Source organism: Lineus longissimus, chromosome 2 (genome assembly GCF_910592395.1).
Source record: "Lineus longissimus chromosome 2, tnLinLong1.2, whole genome shotgun sequence".
Lineage (NCBI taxonomy): Eukaryota > Metazoa > Nemertea > Pilidiophora > Heteronemertea > Lineidae > Lineus > Lineus longissimus.
In genome coordinates this window covers 27711970-27732983 of record NC_088309.1, presented here as the reverse complement: position 1 = coordinate 27732983, position 21014 = coordinate 27711970, and the positions used below count along the sequence as shown (strand labels likewise).

Below are 21014 nucleotides of genomic sequence, written 5' to 3'. Positions count from 1 at the left end.
ATTTCTAATTGAGGAGCCAGCACAATTAAATACTCCATTGGCATGTGTGATGTTATCATCAGTATCTTTGTCACAATTCTGTATCCACTTTCATCTCGGTTGTGTTGGCATTTGTTTCAGGTATCGCACATTCCCAGAAACCCAATGTTCTGTTGATTGTTGTGGATGATTTGAGACCAGCTATTGGCTGCTAGTGCTGCGGCTAAAAATCAAACGAGGACTGACAACGAATTTGAGGGCTTCTTTCCAAAATTACACTGTAGACAAATTGATCAAGTAAAGTATTTTTATGTAGATATTGACGTCATTTTGGTGGCACGTTTAAGATGACTGTGGTCCCAAGTAGTACTCAAGTTGTACTTAAAGAGTTGTCGGGTAGATAATGTGTACTGCCAGTCTCGTGAGATCAGATAACCAGCTGGCAGAGGTTGGTTGTTCCATTGTCCGTCCTTGTGAGATGATTACCACGGTACAACCAAATCAGTTGTCTTGTACAGCTAAATGACCATTTGAAGTTGTGTCAATGACTTCCCAACCTGACCAGATAACCAGCTGGCAGATGTTGGTTGTTCCATTTCCGTCCTTGTGAGATGATTACCACGGTACAACCAAATCAGTTGTCTTGTATCACAGTGTAATGTTGTCTTGTACAGCTAAAGGACCCTTTGAAGGTTGTGTCAATGTCTTCCCAACCTGACCAGATATCCAGCTGGAAGAGGTTGGTTGTTACGTAGGCTGCCCTGTCGTCTCCAAAGTTCATTAGCGGTGACCTTAGTGTAATTTTTAGGTTGTGTCAAGGTCTTCCCAACCTGACCAGATAACCAGCTGGCAGAGGGTAGTTGTTTCGCGACAGAGTTTTTATGTTGTGTCAAGGCCTTCACAATCTGAATAGATAAGCAGCTGGCAGAGGTTGATTGTTTCCACATCCCACAGACCATGCAGACAGAAAGATATTGGGATTTCACCAATCGCAATTGCCGTTGCCTGTACCATGACAGAAGATGGACAATAGTGCGATGGGCTTCATGATTTTGCTTGGGTTGGGGAGTTTCTGGGCTGATAAGGGCAGACATACATTGGGTCAGGTCAAGTATTGGGGTTGAGAAAGTGTTAGGTGTTGGTGTAGGGGGCCTACCCTAAGGATAAAATAATGTGTCTCAATTTCGCCATGGCAATCTGACAGCACTTCACCATAGTGAATTGGGACGGTGAAATATTTTACCATGGTGAGCATGGTAAATTCTACATTCATGGTGAGCATGGTAAACTTTGAATTCACCATGGTGAACGCTGCATTCACCATGGTGAGCATGGTCAACTCCGATTTTACCATGGTGAATCTGAGATTTTTTTCTTAAGGGTCATCTCCATCCAAACCAATTCACCGACTTAACGTTGCCCTCTTTTAAGGCAACAAAATAATGAAAACAGATGCAAAGACAGGAGACTAAAGACGGAATACAATGTACAGAACACAGCCTTGTTATTCATGAAACATAGACTATTGTCGACAACAAACAGTCAACAGAATTTTGGCAGGATTTTTCAAAATAACAATGATGTGAAGTGAAAAAATACAATAAAATATAGCAATAAAAGTAAGTCACTCTATTGCAAATTACTTCCCACTAACAAGTTGAGGTGTGCCCACAAGTTGCTCGACAATCAAAATGGATTGATACGACGAACACCAGAGTTCAAAGGCGAGAAAGGATTCACTTTTTGCCCACATCAACGCATCATTCATTGAAATCGCTGTTGATCGAGGAGCGACACGTGGCCATCGGAGTGACTAGGGAGATGAGAGCTGGCGATTCAGTCCATGCCTGTTCGAACAGGCCACCATTCCTCTCCTACACTGCTTTGGAGTCTTTGGTAAACTTGGATGAGATCATCAGTGGGTGGCGACTTCTTCCTAGATTTTCTGAAGACAGAAAATAGAATTCAATTCAATACAGTACATGATTGTGGCAGAGCAAGGGACAAGGATGTGACGTGACAAGATCGAAGAGCAAGACCAGCGTGAATCTACACAACACACTATGGACTAGTGGCTCAGATTCTCAACTAGAGGTCAAGAGGTCCCTGGTTCGAATCCTACAGTCGGTGAGAGACTCAGGCAGGTCTCTTAGACACTTGCCTCACTACCCAGATGTATAAATGGGTTTTGGCGCTGGGCATATGGACAAATGGGACAGCATTTTTTCCTTCTTTTTTTGTTACTAACAGGATTGTGTGCAGCCCAGGCTTCAATCTCTTCATCTATCTGGGCCCTCGACGATGGCACCTTTGGTCCTTCCTTTTCCAACAAGTGTCTGAAACAGTGAAAAGAAAAACTCAGTGGAAATCATTGACCGCGTTGTAGGTTAGACACTGCTGCTCAAATGATTTGAAATATTCTCCTCACAACTCAAAGAAGAAAACCTAGGTGGCTTTTTCGTTATGCATTTCTTTGCAGTGAATTAACGAGTAAACATCGTCTCTCAGACACTTGGGAAATGCATCTGAGCGCATCTCAGTTTCAAAATTTTCCTGCTGGAGACCCCCAGACCTCCCTTCGTGGGTGAGCGCCTACTGCGCTTTCATGTGATTGTGAGGGCGAGCCCTCACCATATTCAGGCTTCGCCCTCAACAGGGCCCCCTCTATCCAGCTGTGCTGGATCCACTCCCTTATTTGATGGTGACCTACCATGTGGTCCAGCCACCAGTCAGACAAGGATCCCCTTTTGCGATTTGTTGCTACTTCTGGCTGTACCGAGGCTACTTTTTGCTGGGTCACTGGATGTACCAAGTCATGCCCACTGAAACGACGAGTGATCATATCAACATTGTTGTGGCGATACTCTACACCATCCCTTCGCAATTCCCACAGCCCGTGATCACTGTTCACCAAAAGATTTGAGAAACAAGTCGTCACAATTCCGTTGGCGTCATATGCAATTTGAATTGCAGCAGACGTCGCGGTTTAACATAAGTTGTGTACCGGTGCTACCGAATACGCTGCATGACACATAAGGGCCTTAACATCACAGTAGAAAAGAATCATATTGAATTTGGCTAAATCACAGGGCTCAGCCAAGCCTCTGAATCTGATATCATGATGGGGGGGCGGGCGAGGGGGTTGGTCCAGCAGCGGCTGGCAGCAGACATTTGTCTTGACTCTTGCTTAGCGCTGCTACAGCTTAAAGTGCTGTGGTACAGTCTAGATCAGTGTCATCATTGGCGAAATGGACCAAAGTTTGTGAGGGGCTGAGTTTCGTCCAAAAATAGATCTGTTTACACACTACGGCAATGGCGTATTGCAGGTACACGTCAACGGGTCATTGATTGTCGGACGTCAGTTCGCCAAGAAAACCAAAGGAATCGAAGGATTCATTGAACTCATCAACACATCATTAGTTTTCAGTGAAGTGCAACTGTATTCCTAGGTAAATCACTTTGGTATATAGAGAGTAAGATTACAATTAACTCACGTTAAAGTTTGAGTTCCGGGGAGGTAGCGTTGTCAGTACGTTGGTTTAGGGGCGCAATAACCTAGCTTATAGCGAGCAATTAGTACACTAAGATTTCAGTGATTAACATAATAGTTGCAAGTATTTGGCATTTTAGACTCATATTTCGTGCTATAATAACTACGTTGTAAACATAATGCTCAAAATTGATTCATGAAAAAGTTGTTAGGGCAATATCAAGCAAGCAGTAATGGAAAAAAGTGTAATTCCATTAACTGAATATTGTTTTTAGACACTATAACATTTTAGGCCTACTTTTCCGTAAACCACGAGAACAATGTATGTGAAAAAAACAACGCATATAAGTGAGGCGCCGAGTATACAGTAATTGTAAGGTAAAGAAAAGCTCGGTCTCTAAAGTCTGGAGGTCCGGAGTCCGTAAATGTGACGGTCACGAGAGTGGCTTGTTCTTACGGATAGATCGAGAGGGCGGGCGCTGGGGTTCCGCCGACGGTGCTCGCATGCATTAGTCGTATCCCCGAAACCTTTACAACGCGAACAAAGCTCGTGGCATCCATGACGGTATAGGAATTGACGGTGAGGTAACAAAAAATCTCGTGGCATCCAATGACGGTATAGGAATTGACGGTGAAGGATCTCGTGGCATATCGGATGCGCATCCGATGACGGTAAAGGAATTGACGGTGAAGGATCTCGTGGCATATCGGATGCGCATCCGAAGACGGTAAGGGAATTGACGGTGAAGGATCTCGTGGCATATCGGATGCGCATCCGATGACGGTAATTGACGGTGAAGGATCTCGTGGCATATCGGATGCGCATCCGAAGACGGTAAGGGAATTGACGGTGAAGGATCTCGTGGCATATCGGATCCGAAGACGGTAAGGGAATTGACGGTGAAGGATCTCGTGGCATATCGGATGCGCATCCGAAGACGGTCAGGGAATTGACGGTGAAGGATCTCGTGGCATATCGGATGCGCATCCGATGACGGTTTTATACACATATATATATATTATATAAATTTTAGTTTTACACTATTATGTAAGTGCAAGCTCTAGTGAGCTCACACAACTGTTTGACAGTCCTGGCTCCTCCATCGTGCTGACAACATGATGAGAGAGATGAGACAGTCACAGCCAGGCAAAAAAAGTCTTGGCTGCTCTGCCAAGTTGTCAACATGGTGAGAGAGATGAGGCAGTCACAGCCAGGCCGAATCAGTCCTGGCTGCTTCACCGTGTTGACAACATGATGCGTGTGATGAGACAGTCACAGCCAGGCCGCATCAATCTTCGCCGCACTGCCTAGTTGTTAATAAGGCGAGAGAGATGAGACAGTCAGAGCCAGGCCGAATCAGTCCTGGCTGCTCCACCGTGTTGACAACATGATGAGAGAGATGAGGAAGTCACAGCCAGGCCGAATCAATCCTGGCTGCTCCACCGTGCTGACAACATGATGAGAGAGGTGAGGAAGTCACAGCCAGGCCACATCAATCCTGGCTGCTCCACCGTACTGACAACATGATGAGAGAGGTGAGGAAGTCACAGCCAGGCCGAATCAATCCTGGCTGCTCCACCGTGCTGACAACATGATGAGAGAGGTGAGGAAGTCACAGCCAGGCCGAATCAATCCTGGCTGCTCCACCGTACTGACAACATGATGCGAGTGATGAGACAGTCACAGCCAGGCCACATCAATCTTCGCCGCACTGTCTAGTTGTTAATATGGCGAGAGAGATGAGACAGTCACAGCCAGGCCGAATCAGTTCTGGCTGCTCCACCGTGTTGACAATAATTATGGTGAGAGAGATGAGACAGTCACAGCCAGGCCAAATCAGTCTTGGCTGCTCTGCCAAGTTGTCAACATGGTGAGAGAGATGAGGAAGTCACAGCCAGGCCGAATCAGTCCTGGCTGCTCCACCGTGTTGACAACATGATGAGAGAGATGAGGAAGTCACAATGGAAGAGTAACCAGGGACTGTCTTCAACTGGTCACAATCCGGAGACCACAACATCAATAGCGTCTTCGGATTTATACAAATACATGTATAGAGATTTCTGGAAGGCCAATTCGAACCACAAGTATAGGTTATTTTGTGGTTGCCATGGTATCAGTCATACTGGTGCCATCTGTAGGCCAACCCATGGAAGAATTACTGTCTAAATCATGGACATTTCTAACTTAGCCCAGTATTGTCCTCTAGAGACTGGTATAGCGTAATAAGGCATTTACAATGGCCATCATAAATCTCCAAGTCCCACCATTAAGCCCTATGAATGTGATTTCTCCTCTTTGGAGGAAATGAAATACCAGCGGACCATTATCTGGGTGGAGCACTGATCAATATGGATGTCTGGCAGACATCCCACTGCCTCTAGTTGCTTTAATGATGATTTACTGACCGAGTAAATCAAGGATTACAAAGATAGGTTCACTCAGTATACAGGAGCTCACAAGATCATATCAGTAGAAATCAGAAGTGTCAAACATATACAAATTGTGATGCTAAAAACACTAAAGAAGTCATCCGTATGAAACTTCTTTTCTGATTTCTCATCTAAGCATCCATGAAGGGATAACTATTGATCAGCATTAAATTTCAGAAATTCAACCCCTCAAATCAGTGACAGGCACAAGGAAGCAATGAAAACATTGTGATTCTGCGCCATGGTGAATTCTGTAACAGAACAGCCACAAGCCAGTCGTCTCAAGTTCCAACATCGCACACTAAGATCTGGTCCAGCAATCTGACTACATCAGGTCATCGCCACCTCATTAACTTCTGATAATATCAACGGTTTCACCATTCGTCATCGACTCATTGTGCGGAAAATCAATGGATTGATTTCGTCGGCGATAAAGTTGGGAGAGAGTGCAACTTTCCTTCAAGAACACAAGATCAAATTGGATTGGATAAGAAATGAACCGAAGGAACAAGTTGATTGATTAACCACGCCAGGGGAACAGTGTTGGGCCAACAAAACGGATACCAACATGGAGGTTTTATTAAAGGGCCATGATGCATGAACCAGAGGGCAAACAGTAGTCTGTAGCAAGAACATGAGCTTTGACAGTTCTATACCGATCTCTGACATCAGGTCGCCGATCAATGATTGGAGCAGATGTTGACACCGGCTCTTTGATGAACAAGGCTCAGAGACCTGATCATTCAAGATGGCAACTGTCTGAAGACTAGCTGGGGAGGCGTGAAAACACTCGACGCTAATACATTGACCTGAAGAGTTGATTTCCAACCCGAGGTTGAATATGTCAGTCGTCTCTAGCCTTTGGTTATTGGTATTTATCAGTATCATCAGTGTTGGCTTAATGGCCTATCGAGTTGGAAAAAAAGGTGCAAGAAGCAAAAAACTCGGAACACATGTGTTAATGGTATTTACAGCTAATGAACATGTACAGAAATAAATCAAATGTCATGTTTAATGTCAGTAATGACCTTGCTGGGATGGTCGGAGTGGGTGGAGGAGCTAATGGTAGCAATTAGCTGAAATTACATGGCTAAGTCTATAGTAACAGGTATCTGGTCGGAAACGGGGCGCGGTCCTTGAAGGATCTCGTGAGCAGACGACAACCTGCTAAGGTTTTTAAGTAGACTTATACATGCTTAGGGCAAGAGAGGGAAGTCTTTTACTTGATAGAGTACCAGGGGCAACAAACATTTCAGAGGGCTAATTCGGCAATTCAAAGATTATTTCCTAATGATAACATTGCAATCAAAAATGTACTGAACTTAAAAATAACCAAGTCTTATGTCATAGAATAGAGTATATTTATTTCATCAAATGACCTCCATTTTATAAACAAACAAACAACAAATCATCAAACATCAAAGCCCATCTCACACACAGGTTGTCCCAGAAAGAACGGAAGGTCATTTTACAACTGATGCCAACGATACCTTTTTATATAGCAAGCCAATGACTTTATCCTTGGACTAATGACCATCAACACTTCTGGGACATTTAGTAGAAGAGTTCAGTGTTAAGTAAATTGAGCAATTTCTATATATCTCATTTCTATTACTTGACTGCCAAATCGTGCTGGAAGTGTAGGCTGGACGACATTCTACCTATCAGGCAACAGGTTTGATACTTTATACAGTATGGCCTACTACTAGTACTACTCAGTTTAATAAACATCAACAAAGATACTGTTTATGTCAGCGGGAAAGGTGGGCACTTCAGAATTGTTGACGTCCATCACTACTTTACAGTTAACTCATTGTCTGAATAGAGGGAACAAGAGAGGTATTCATAAGATACTCCAACCCGAACCACTATACAGGTAGAGAAACCCTGTATATGTGGATAGTCATGCCCATCAGCAACCCCTTAGACGACTCAAAATATTTGTTCAAGAATGTATTATAAATACATCGCAGCATTCCAAAACTGATCATTAACACACCATCTTCTTGGGAACCTAACTGCAGAAGCACTCGATGATCATGTATACACAGTATACATGTTATGCACTGGATTTTCATCCCTATAAAATTGAGACAGTTGCATGAATTGAGATCTTGAATGGTGTATTGTGCATGTACTGTGACCTTAATTTGATTGAGTATTGTGAATGACTTGTGACTTTGGATTGTATTGAGTGCACGAATTGGGACCTTGGATTGTATAGAGTGCACGAATTGGGACCTTGGATTGTATAGAGTGCACGAATTGGGACCTTGGATTGTATAGAGTGCACGAATTGGGACCTTGGATTGTATTGAGTGCAGGAATTGGGACCTTGGATTGTATAGAGTGCACGAATTGGGACCTTGGATTGCGTATTGCGCATGTATTGTGACCTTGAATGTGTAATGTGCATAAATTGTGACCTTGGATTGTAAATCATAGTGTACAAATTTGTGACCTTGAATGTGTATAGTGTGCAAATTGTGACCTTGAATTGTGAACTGTGCTCATTGCTTTTTGTTTGAAGGTCACTACTGTTACAGAGGCTGTTAATAGGTGGGATAATTAGCTTGTTATAAGTGTCTTTGTCCAGTTCTTTGATTGTAGGCCAGCTATCTCTTCCAAGAATTTGATCCAACCAAAGCAAACTGTATCCTTAAGTACATAACTGAGGGTAATTGGGTGGTCTCCGACTTTCAGCTCAATTTGTATTGAGTAAACTGGCATAAATAATATAGACTATAAGTACAAGGTACCAGTATACTAAAACACACTATACAAATTATATTCTCCTAAAATAATTTCTGTTTTATGAATCTAAATAAAATACATTCACAGTTACACATAACAATAGACATAGGGATGTCACTGTCATACACATGAGCCCCCAATCTGCTCCCAAACCTCAGGCTCTGTGACAACTGAACAAAATGGCCAAGACCTGGCTATCATACTTACCTGTATAATTATTATTATATTAAGTTAAATACATGTAATATAAATTATCTAGCTCGTTGTTGTTCTTCTAGGGCTTGAAACCTTTAACTCTAACCAAGAGTAGCATGCCAATACAACCTTGATACCTATACAGAGTATTCAGTTGGAGTATACTTGTAAATGCAATACATGTGTACACTGATTGTGCAGGCAATATTAGACACTGCAGACACCAAGCCAAAATAATATCATCATCCCCAAATATGTTACAGTCCCAAACTCATACACTGGAACAAAAAGCACACAGTAACACCAAACAGAGTCTTGCACTGGAATGCTTACTGTGCTACAAGGACCACATACTCTCCACCTTTTGCACACTGTTGGCATAATGGGTTTAATTTCAGGACAGACACTACACAAGATCACACAAGACATCTCAGGCTAGCAGGGAATGTACTTCAGACAAATTCACCCACCCACTGTGCACTGCCATCTTCCCACTGCCTAAATGCATCTCACCCAACCCACACAAAATATACAATATAAAATGGTTTCAGGCATTTATTACAAAAGTGCAATTCAGTTTTGTGAGTAGCGTACCTTTCCTGCTAACCCGCCTCGACTAGGATACACATAGCAGCATCATATTTAGAATACTATATGATATGAGGTACAGAATAACCAGGTCATGGTCATCAGGTTAACATAGCATGCTTTCTGAAATCATCATATCAGCTGGGTTTACAATCATCATACAAGGCTACATGTACTTGAGATTACAAAATACTTGTATGATATCACAACCAGCTTCCACAACAAGTAACCATGGCAGTTTAAGTCGTTGCGTGGAGCTATCTCTAGCAAGCTCCTTTGTGCGTATTCCAAGTCTATGGTGCGGGAGTCTTTGAGGCAACCTGAAAAGACACAAATCAGCAACATTTAGAAAAACAAGGCTATCACACTTAAAAGGAGGAGCATGTCGAGAAAATACCAGCCCTGCATAGTGCCCCAGGCCTGCATTGTCTCAAGAGACACTTGTCCTTTAAACATGTTATAGACAGCTCAAAATAAAATCAATTTTAGGAGTACAAAAGTGCATGTGTTCGCCTCTGAGAAAAAATTTTTGATTGATATTGACAGAGCATTGCCGGAGACAATCTCCGACTTGAATTCTAAGTGACTTGGCTAATGCCAATCAGCCTAAAGCCCAAAAGGACATTATTCTGTCCCTCAGTGCTCCACTCATAAGAGGCATCCAGAGAGACTCAATTGTCTCACATTAGCTGCTTTAACTACATGATGCATTATTCTAGATCACTTAATCAATGAAGTAGTTTGCCCAGGAGCAGGATAAAGTCCCCTAATCTCGTTAGCTAATTTCCTACTCATTCATCATGTGAATGCCTTACGAAATTTACTCGTCACTGAATCAAATTTAGGAGATTATGGAGACACCATAAATAGCACAAATTGAATCTTCTTCCTGTATTTTTAACCCAAGAGACCTGGTCACACAGTGTTTTTTTCTGTGTACAACAACTTATTACTGTGAGTTGTGGCTCCAGCAATGAATTCTCACGAGAGAGCAATAAAAGTGTCAGCCTACACTAAATTAAGACAAATTACAGAGCCTCATGTGGTTCTATGTGTATTCAAAACACCTCTTAGTTTTTGCAAAAGAGAAAGGTGTTGTAGCAAGATTGCTGCAATCCCGACCCCCTCACAAAGGCTGTTATGGGGAAACATTGTGAAATCAAGGGTTTACTGTGCAACCAGCAACCAACACTGTGAATGAAACTGACTAAAAGACAATGACACTTACTGAGTCAGCCAGCTGTTCAGCCAACTCCCCAACCATGACATGTCTTGTGATACTTAGTAACACCTAACAAGAAACCGAACAAGGACAATTTGGTCAAACCCTGAAAGACCGCAATCACCACGTGACCACAGACGACTGACAGCCAGTGAATTCCAACAGTCAAAGCAAACACGCAAGGGCAACATCCCTCACAGCCAACATGCCAAGCTCATTAGTTCCTCACCAGGAGGGAATGAGGAAGAAATAACACAATAAATCATGTCATCAGACTGACACACAACAGCAGTCAGGGCAGGCTACAACAACTAGTATGGGTTTCCGCCACCAGTGTGTCAGATAATCTGTTTATCAATACTGCTTCCACTAAGCCATTGAGTGCAGAAGCCTCCCCAAAGGTCATTTCACTCTCATTGGCCAGGGTTTCCAAGACCCAGTTGGTGACGTCAGCAGCACCATACTTAAAGCCTGCTGATGATGGTCTTATCCATGACTTGCTTTACCGAGACACCATCAAAATAACAAACAGGATTTTGCCACGATATAAAAACCACTGTCACCTTTCCATTGGTCCAAGAGCATCTTCCACTTAAGAAACAAGAAGCAACCATGGACAGCCTTGCTTCCCAGTCCCATATCTAGTCCCGCATATCCAAACGGGTGGTAGCTGATAAATCATGTATTGGTGATGGTGAAGGCATGCCAATAAGTTAATACAACCCTGTCAGGTACTTCTTGAGCTTGCCATGTCAGCAGACAAAATGAATGATGTTTCCGACTAATCTTAACAACTCGAGGCTTGATGGACATGGTCACTTGCTCAGAGGTGATTTGGACTTTTGTACGTTGGCTGACTGAGCATGGTTAGACAAAACCTGCCCTCTCAGTGGAGATCCAGGGGCCGGCGTAGAGGAGCAGGTGCACCCCCCCCCCCCCAATTTGAATGAATCTTTGAAACTAAGTATTCAAATGGGGCATTTTAAGCAAATCTTTCCCTAAATATTACCACGGTGCTCCGTTATGTTACAAGGATGCCATCCCTTCCTCAGACAGATTAGGCCCTGCACCTTCTCCTAGTCTTCTCATTACCTTACCTCAGAACCCACTGATCTCCTGACTACCTCTGAACCATCATTTACCTTTCCAATATCCATACATTCAAGTCCACAGAGTAAATGGCTGCAGTGTCACTGAAGTGATTACTGTCACCTTGCCTGGGGAGCGAGTTACTCATGATGCCATTAACAACTTGATTGATCTTGGCGATGCGTGCTTGACTATCACAAGGAATGCACGACTACCTTCAGTTATGGCAAAAGGAACTCAGAGGGCGCAAATTGTGAGGCCGTTGGTGTGATTGGTGTTGAAAGCCTGTCAAGGAGTTGTTTTAAAATGTTTCTCAAAAGAAGGAACTACATTTTGTAGCTATCGTCTAAACTCAATCAGAAAACAACGAAAGAAGGTATAGTAATCCAAGCCATTCCAGACAAGCGCAATACAAAAACAAAATTAGTACCACTTGCTCTGAACTGGAAAGACATTCCATCTAGCCATGATTTCAGTCTTCTGGTAAAACCTACGTCTTTCGTGACTCTTCACGTTGTTGACAGACGATAGTGCACATTAGCAATCATTTCAATGACGTCAGCAGAACCATGATTATGAGCTATCGTGGGTTGCAGTCATTTCACAGCTCGTGTGACAAGACTTTATAAGCTAGACAGAATGACAGATTTAAGCTTCATCAGTCAATATGGCATTATATCAATATCAAGCCAGACAAGGCTAAACCTATATCTCTATCAAACTTGTTCAGTGAAAAAGAACAGTGTGCACTGCAGAACTACAACAGTCAGGAGGGAACTCTGGCTAAAACACATTGTAAAATCTTAAATTGAAGTGTAGACACTGAAGATTTGTGAGCAAAAGGGCTCCCAGTTGAACCAATATTCATGGGATGGCGAGGGTCTATCAAGAATTAGTGTTACCCAAAGAAACAAGCTAGGCCTGTAGGATAGTTGAACTCTTGAAAGTTAAAGGGCAACCTGGGAGCCAAATTCAGTGCAGAAAACACACGACACATCTAATGAGTACATCTTACGTGTCATGACTGTTGTGGTAGCGAGCGGGTCAGAAGCATTAGTAAGGATTCGCTCTATTGTGATCGACAGAGGAATCGCCGACATCTGGTACCTGGAATTCCTTGATCTTTTTTTGCTCCCAAATATCTCGAGTATTTTCTGCAACTTGCTGGTCTGGCTGTCCATATTTGGGTGGATTGCTGTTTGGGTCGTAACCAAGGACCTTGAGCATCGGTGCAATCGTGGCCATATCCCGCTGGACGTCAATCGGCATAAATTTTGCCCATTTGTAGAGCGCCTCAGTGTTGACTGGCTTGTTCACCTGATCTGTTGATCTTTCCCGCCTGCAGAGAGAAATGAGATTAATTTTTGATCATCTTATGTTAGATCTACTTTAATCTTGCTCAAAGCAGTCCAATTTACTCTATCTTGTTAGGCAGTGCGCGTGATGCAATACAAAAATCATTAGACAAACTCTGCCAGAGCTCAATCCTCAAATGACGATGCTTTCGCACATGTTGCACTGGTAGGAAGTTCTTGTTTTTTTTATAATGGATCCGTATCAAATATTGACATGATGAGTAGGTTAAAAGATCACTTACTTTGAGAGTGAAATTCCTCCTGATTTTCCAATAGTCATCTCGTGATGAAGCACTATGCTATTCCACGGTACGTCCAAGAATTCCAAGATCCGTTTCATTTGTGATTCCGGATGGAGTACTAAATGCTCATAGTTCACTGGTAAGCAAACGGTTGTTCCCAACTTTAAACACTTTTTATACATCAAATCTATTGCACGATTCCAGTCCCTTAAAGCACCACGGTAAGTTTTAGTATCAAATCCCGATATTGTTATTTTCCTCTCAATGATGGAATGGACGACAGCACGACCGTCTCGTATCATTAACAGGAATTTTGATTTTGGAAATATTTGTAAGAGTTTATCCATTGATTTCAAAGCAAAAGGATCCTTGTTACACAGTCTGTTTGCTATTTCTCCATGTTTTACTATAATATTTAAAATATACGAGCCCAGCGCGGCGTCTAAGACTTCCTCGGTGACCTTCGCTTCATTCAAACGCGACTTTTCAATTTGTGACATCTGCATCTTTGTATGCATGAATAAAAGTCTAGGAATGACGCGTGTCTCTTCCCCGCAGCGGATGTCGGGATGTGAGTCTAACATGGCACGTGCTAGCGTCGTTCCACTCCTTGGAACGCCACCTATCCATATCAGTGGAGTATTCTTTTCGTAGCTGACAAAATGTAGTGGTTCTGGTTTGCCGGATTCATAATTCGTTGCCATTCCCTTTCGGCTGAGGTATCCATCATTGTCATGTTTCGGGCCCGGGCTGTATAGGTCATGTAACATGTAGCAGAGGAGGATGATGAAGAGGACCAGCGAAATTAACCGATACTTATCACCTCGATACAGGCCCATGGTCACATCATACACTTTCTGAAAAGATAACAAAAGATGTTAGTGTTACAAGTAGGTTTAAGGCACTGCCATGAAAATAAATTATTCAGAATCAAAATCTGCTAAGAAAATACCAATCAGAGTATTATGTGCATGCTTATGTAGACAACATGTGTAACACACTTAATACCAATCGAACTTGTTTCCAACACAAATCAAATATACATAGATTGGATGTGACATTAACATGTGCACAGTGATTGTCTTAAATCGCTCAGAGACGGATATTTCATCCGACTCTACAGCTGCGGAGTAGAGGTGTCGTTGGTAAACAATGAAGGCCTGGGAGTCAGAATACCACCTGCCATTGGCTGGGGGGGGGGGGGGGGGGGGGTGAACATGGACATTTGATATAACTCTGCAGCTGCTGGGAATGAACAATTTAAAAACAACTATCGCAAAGCGCTCTTAATACATCAACAACAACCAAGGGGAGCTGCTTGAAACATTTTCTGATTTTGATCTCATAAAACCATGAAAACAATGTAGCATTGATGAGGTTTGTGCACTGATGCTTCCAAGCAAATCAACATATTCCACAACAGGCAGTGAAGAGTCATGAAACTGATCCATCGATATCATAAATGATTAAAGTGAGAAATGCAAAGATAGAATAAATTATGATGCCACAAATCATATGAATGGCATCACCTATTTCTTGAGTGTCACGTTCCTTCACAACAAACTCCTGTTCCTTTGGACGAGTTTGGAAGCAGCCGGGGATTAGTAGTTACTTTTCAAGTAGCTTTTCAAGTTACCTTGAGGTAAGACTGCAATCATCTACAGACCAAAGGCAGTCATAAATACAGATAATTTCCTAAAATTTCCTTACAATAAGTTACATGTAGCTAGAGCACACATAGACAACACAAACCTGCTGACCCACATATTGAATTTACCATATGAAATGCCATTTTCACCGTTGTATATGTCAACCGATTCACTCAGCACAAAGAAGTTAAAACACTGTGCTGTGCTGCAGAAAGCATTGCATAGAAATGGAACATAGACCTATATGATTACAATGTATGATACAGTAGTTTATCAAATCAATGTATGTCACCCATCCGACTTTTCCAATTAATATCCTACCCAGATATTGAAACAAGGAAGTAGGCCATTGGGTTTTCACACAAGATCCTGTTTGTCTTGAAGATCACTGCCGATCAGAGAACACAATAAAGTCACGCTTGGAAATGTAAACATGCTCAGTTCCTAGGCTCATTGGTAGTCAACCCTTTTCCTTTGTTAATGACCGGCGAGGAGATCTCTTAATCAAGATTTGGCAGTTATGCCTCTCATTAACCATCGACACCCATTACCAACATAAATCATGTATGAGAAGGGGTGATGGCTCGGTAATAAGAGAAACATTAAAACTTCTAGCGACACTAGAGAGTTATTTTAGGAGGACAGAACATTCCATTATCATCATCATCATCATCATTATTTGGGATTCATGTTCCCTTTGGGAACGTTCCACTTATTAGTGACTTATCATTGAGGTTGGCACTAGAATGGGCTGAAGGGATATCACTCATCCAAATCAAAGATGTTCAGTGTTAGGTGTGGCTACAATCTAAAACATCAAGTAAGACATGCAGCCAAGACTCAAGCAAGTTGATTTCATTAGTTTATCCTGATCTAGCCACCCATTCCACTCCACTTGCACTGCACCATCACCTAATACTCAATTTGAAAAGGTCGGATATGCCCAACTGATATTGAAAAAGGCAATATGCCATTTCCAAATTTTCAGACAAGAATTTTGCCAGAAATAGAAAAGTTGACATGTTGTTCCAACAATGAAAGATGCACAGTCACGCTCAGATAGAAGTGCCATTTATTTCAATCCATGTTGACATTAAAGGTTGGTCAACATGACATTGATGATCCGATATTGGCGATGTTTGATTAGCATGATGATCTCCTATTTTCTCATAGCATGCCTGTTATGACTGCAGCAATTACTAATGCATCCTGTCACCTCACGAAGGAAATGAACCCAGCTTGGTGTACATTGATATACATGATTAATATACTCATCTCCGACTCGAAATGAATGAAGGAAACAATCAGAGCCTGGTGTACAAACATGATTTTAATACACCTTGCTTCCAACTGGAATTGAGACACCATATGGAAAGTTTGCCAAAAATTGATCGTGAAAATACCAGTGAGAAGCATAAGACTCCAACTTATATTTGACACAGTCACAGAAAAGATACCATAAATGAGATCAGATAACCAACTAACAGTGAACAAAGAAACGAGCATGTGATGTAACTGACCTTGTCTTTGAAGCTGAATATTGAGACTGACACAATGTAACTACCTCAAACTATGGACTGACGACTGACATCTGCAGAATAACACCCATTGACAATACAAACACACCGACGAGCATCAGTGAACTGAGACACCAGCTGTGCTACATGTACTTGTAACGGTGACAGCATTGAGTGAACCAATTTCCTCTTCAGTCAAGGTTCTGAGCTCTTTATAATGCTCGGCCTGGAGTTAAAAGTGGGGTAATTGGTTGTGGGGCTCGGCTATACATCCAAACTATATCGACAGGAAAACTGTTGATCAGGCCACTGACACGATTGGACCAGGGAGAAGTAAACAGAAAATACAAATCACATTCAATCAAGAATATAAAGCCTTATGATAAAGTCTTGAATGAACAGGCTTCTGGTTCAGTTGCAAGCGAATACAATTTTGATAACTACACGTTTGATAACATCCATTACAAAATGCCTCATATGCAAGGCATGCCATCATATTCTAGTTGACCCGGAAATCAGTTGAGTCTCGCTATCAAATTTGTACATGAGCAAGAATGACTATGAGCAAGAATTAAATGGCACAGTTGTTATGGTTTTTATTGGTCATGAATAATTAGGGCTTGCCTTTCAGTGTGAGCCTTTTGTAACACTAACAATGTATCCTCAGAAGTGGGGGACAACCAAGTAAGAGTAGTGACAGCCATTCTGATGTCGGTGAAGGAGGGATATCGACACACAACACGTTGTAAAAGTCAGCCTGACCTTGAACCTGACCATAAACATCAATGAGTTTCACAATCTGGAAATGTTTACATCAAAGCAGTAACCAAACTTATCCGATTTGATTTCAAAATCACCAGTGCATGAGTTACCCCTACCAGGAGTCCGGGTCTTTGCCAGAATTTGTATACAGCATCGCCGCCATACTATAGATTCACGCACTTGATTGGGAATAATGTTTACAAAGTGTTGGTCATCGTCACAACATCACTCTGACTGTTTTACATAACTGTAACGTGATGTGACGCAACGTCTTTGTTAACATCATCCCAAATCAAGTGCAACGACCTATTAGAGACCAGAGTACTTACACTTTACAGCCTATACTACTTTACATGTTGAACAAATACACATTATGATGGCATGGCAGATGCCCATGGTCACTGAAAAAAAGTTTACATATACATGTATGTGTCTACTTTTCTACGTTTGGGTGATGGCTTCTTTTTGACATTTCGATTTTGTTGTTTACGCCAAATTACGGGCCTTTCAACCAAAAGCAGAAATAGAACGCCGATTAAAAACAGGGAGGGTGATGAAATTCTACTTACATGAACCGGAACGAATACATTTGACGCCACAGCTGCATAAAAAAGTATCCAACAAAAGAAGAATGGGTGATTTTGTCATGGGTTCAGTCGTGGTAAAATTGGAAGAAATTTTGCGTTTTGACGGGAAAATTCGTGCCAAGGATTATTACCACAGTACAAAATATGTTGGGTTCTTCTAAAATCTGGAATGACAGGCAACTGATGAAACGACTTTGATTTGGACCGAAACGATTGGGGGCGAAACGACCGCAATTTCATTCTGACGACAGTGATGGAAAGGGCGACGGTTTCGATTGTGACAGAGGGATTGGGGAGAGGGCTGACAATTAATTAGAAGATAATAGGAGTTAAGAAGGGGGGTTAGATATTGGAGGAAAAACCAGTGGAGGGGGAGCAGTGGGAAATCAATGGAGTTACCCTTGCAGCCGGAGGGGGAAGCACAACCAGGGCGGTCTTCCTAATCACTGAGCCAAGTTGACCCTTCCAGAGAACCAATGGCATGCGATTATGATTATATGGTCTCTTGTTGTAGACACTGAAACGACACTTGATTATGACAGCGACACAGTGCCACACTGCTGTCCAGGAAGACCATCATTGAGAGTTTTCCAAGCCTGGACTCCTGTCACGAATTTGATGGACAATTGCAACTGATTGAGCAACTGAACCATCACACCACACAGAGACAAAGATGCACTCTATTAATCTAACAAATAACTTTTATTTCCCAAAATAGACATATTGATCTTCTAATTAATTGTCTAACAAGTACAATGTGGGAATCCATATTCCTGAAAATGTCCCAACTGTTACTTCGGAAAAGTCCTCATCATTTCAGTGCATCAATGAGAGTTTTAAAGTCCATCACAAACCAAGGCGCCTTACTTTTGACACTTTCTCGAATCTTGTTGCCTCCAAAACCAATAAACAGATCCTGAAACAAGATACAACATTCATAAGCTAGTTTTTAAGATCAAAGTGAATTCTGGTTGTGGAAGTGCTGCATACTCTAGAGTAGCCAGTTACGTTACCATCCCAGTTAGAATCCACATTGTACCTCTCATTCAAAGATTGTCTCAATCAAGCCAGGTGAGTTTGCATATAAGCTTCACTCTTAAGCGAAAATGTCTGGGCAGACATATATTGTTCTGTCAACTGATGGGAGAGCTTTGGCAGAGCTCACAAATGGACATTTTAGTGCAAGAATCAACGTGACATACCGCTGGTGGTGAGGCCTCCATATCTGTAGCACCATCCCCTATCATCGCCATGACAGTGTAGTTACATTTCTCTTTCAACAGCTTGACAACACTTGGTTTACCACCAGATTCTGATGTTGGGGCATCTTCATCAAACCCTGCGTACGAACCTGTGAAATGAAGAAGGAACAGAGGCATATACGAACCTTCATCTAGCTTTAACAGAATCAAGAACATGACTGGGAGTGTGAACGACATATCGCCTCAGGTAATATTTTAACAGCCTGATTCTGCAAAGAACGACTGATCTTTTCAATCTGAGGCATTCATTCGTACATGATGTACTCTGGTTTAGGAAATGGAACTATACAGTGTAAAGTAAGCTTAAACGCACCACTTACAATAATTCTCCACTTTGAAGGCATTTACTCACCATCATAATAAAACTTGAACCGATTAGCATAAATATTGTCAATGGGCACATTGAGTTCCTTTGCTATTGGTTCAATTATACTTTTGAATCCACCTGATACTAAATAGACATCAACTTTACGACTGTGGAGAAGCTCTACCAAGGCCCTGAAAAAGTCAAGTATACATCAGTAAAGTAAGTGATTACTTCAGTGGATCGAGCACTGGGTACACTCTACATTAAGTCATGTAAGTCGTCCATCACTTGCACTTCAGTTAACACCCTGGTTGATGCAACAGATCCTTAGTTGTTCTGAAGGAGCATTTGAATAGAATATGTAGGGCCTACATGGCAATTGAGAGAGCTCGACATTAGTCAATTCCAGGACTAGGATTCCACTCTAATACTCGAACACAAGGAAGGGAACATGATTTTCTTAGCAATGGAACAGTAGCCATACAGAGTGCAATGAGGTTGACTGTCTCCCAGTCCTAACTAGACAGCACATGTAGAAAACTAGCCTTTGTTTCTGCTTGAATACTTACTTTACCCCTGGGGTAAGCTTGGGTGGATGCGACTCCAGGAACTGACTTAGTTGATTCCTAGTTGGCTGGATAATCTTCAGCCTTTCTGATAAAGCTTCCCTAAATGTTACTGATCCTCCCATAGCTTTATTGGTCCTGAAGTGGAAAGTGGATTGCTGTCCTGAACAGATGAATCATAATGCTCGACTTGGTCACTTGCAACTCCTTTGACATAATACTTAATAAGGAAGGGCCTCTAGGCCTAAGCTTTGAAATAACTTTGAACCTCATCTGTTGATGATATATTTTCGACTTGACACTCACCACTCTGCCACTTTTTCACCGACACCACAGAAAGCAGCAAATTCATCAAGGCCTTCATCGATGCATACTGTGGAGTCAACATCAAAGCATACAGCATTTACTCTGTTCCAGACATCCTGAACGTCTACACTACCCATGGTGTTTTGAAAGATTAAGCTGAAATATTTAAAAGAGATAATCAGATATCGACAAAACAGGGTGACCCCTCCTGGCCTGGTTAATGTGGTTAGGGAGTATTGATACCAAAAACATTAGGACAATTGCAGAATGGTCTATCCTGAACATCTACTACCCCTGATTACCATGAGAACTTGGGGACCAGAATATGATTAGAGAATAACAAGATTAGGCAAAACAAAAGCCTTGATGAAAGGGGAGGACCCGGGGACATGCATTGCATCGATTAATTTCATGATTTGTACTTTAATTTTTATCAATCCTACTGCATTCCACTAACCGTTTTATATCTAGAAAACAGCTTTTAGATAAGAGAAATAAATTGGAATGCAAGTTTTTCGTTGAAAGTGTGTACTTTGTATGTAATTGTGTTTTTAATACGCGCAACATGTATAACAGGTGTTACGTTTACACCGGGTTCTTATTTTTGATGCAACCAAGCGCAACCAGGAAACCAACACTTGAGACGAATTCCGTTTGAGCCGTAGTGGCGAACCCAATCTTTGTACCTCCTTTCTATTGGAGAACTCCGATTAC

At 42.0% G+C, this 21014-nt stretch overlaps 2 protein-coding genes and 1 long non-coding RNA gene across 7 annotated transcripts; all 3 read right to left on the bottom strand.

Moving 5' to 3' along the window:
- Window positions 1-1484: 1484 nt before the first annotated feature.
- Window positions 1485-3709, bottom strand: LOC135483900 (uncharacterized). Its single transcript, XR_010446394.1, has 4 exons — window positions 3474-3709; window positions 2690-2801; window positions 2228-2315; window positions 1485-1924 (listed from the first exon to the last, which is right to left on the bottom strand). It is a non-coding gene; the product is annotated as an uncharacterized LOC135483900 (long non-coding RNA).
- A 3540-nt stretch (window positions 3710-7249) lies between these two features.
- Window positions 7250-17997, bottom strand: LOC135483344 (protein-tyrosine sulfotransferase 1-like). Of its 4 annotated transcripts, none has more exons than XM_064764154.1 (4): window positions 17842-17997; window positions 13345-14201; window positions 12855-13086; window positions 7250-9756 (listed from the first exon to the last, which is right to left on the bottom strand). In XM_064764154.1, the coding sequence occupies exons 2-4, from the start codon at window positions 14181-14183 to the stop codon at window positions 9730-9732; spliced, it is 1098 nt and encodes a 365-aa protein (XP_064620224.1). In that variant the 5' UTR covers window positions 14184-14201; window positions 17842-17997; the 3' UTR covers window positions 7250-9729. The 4 variants fall into 4 exon arrangements, with proteins under 4 accessions (XP_064620224.1, XP_064620226.1, XP_064620225.1 ...); XM_064764156.1 differs by lacking the exon at window positions 17842-17997 and adding an exon at window positions 16514-16683; XM_064764155.1 differs by lacking the exon at window positions 17842-17997 and adding an exon at window positions 15097-15223.
- Window positions 17998-18546: 549 nt separating this feature from the next.
- On the bottom strand, window positions 18547-20899 carry LOC135483899 (phosphoserine phosphatase-like). 2 transcript variants are annotated; one of them, XM_064764963.1, is made up of 6 exons: window positions 20758-20899; window positions 20301-20456; window positions 19998-20132; window positions 19474-19619; window positions 19062-19210; window positions 18547-18775 (listed from the first exon to the last, which is right to left on the bottom strand). In XM_064764963.1, exons 1-6 carry the CDS (start codon window positions 20865-20867, stop codon window positions 18671-18673), a joined length of 801 nt encoding a protein of 266 aa, XP_064621033.1. In that variant the 5' UTR covers window positions 20868-20899; the 3' UTR covers window positions 18547-18670. The 2 variants fall into 2 exon arrangements, with proteins under 2 accessions (XP_064621033.1, XP_064621034.1); XM_064764964.1 differs by lacking the exon at window positions 20758-20899 and adding an exon at window positions 20603-20657.
- Between the last annotated feature and the right edge of the window lie 115 nt (window positions 20900-21014).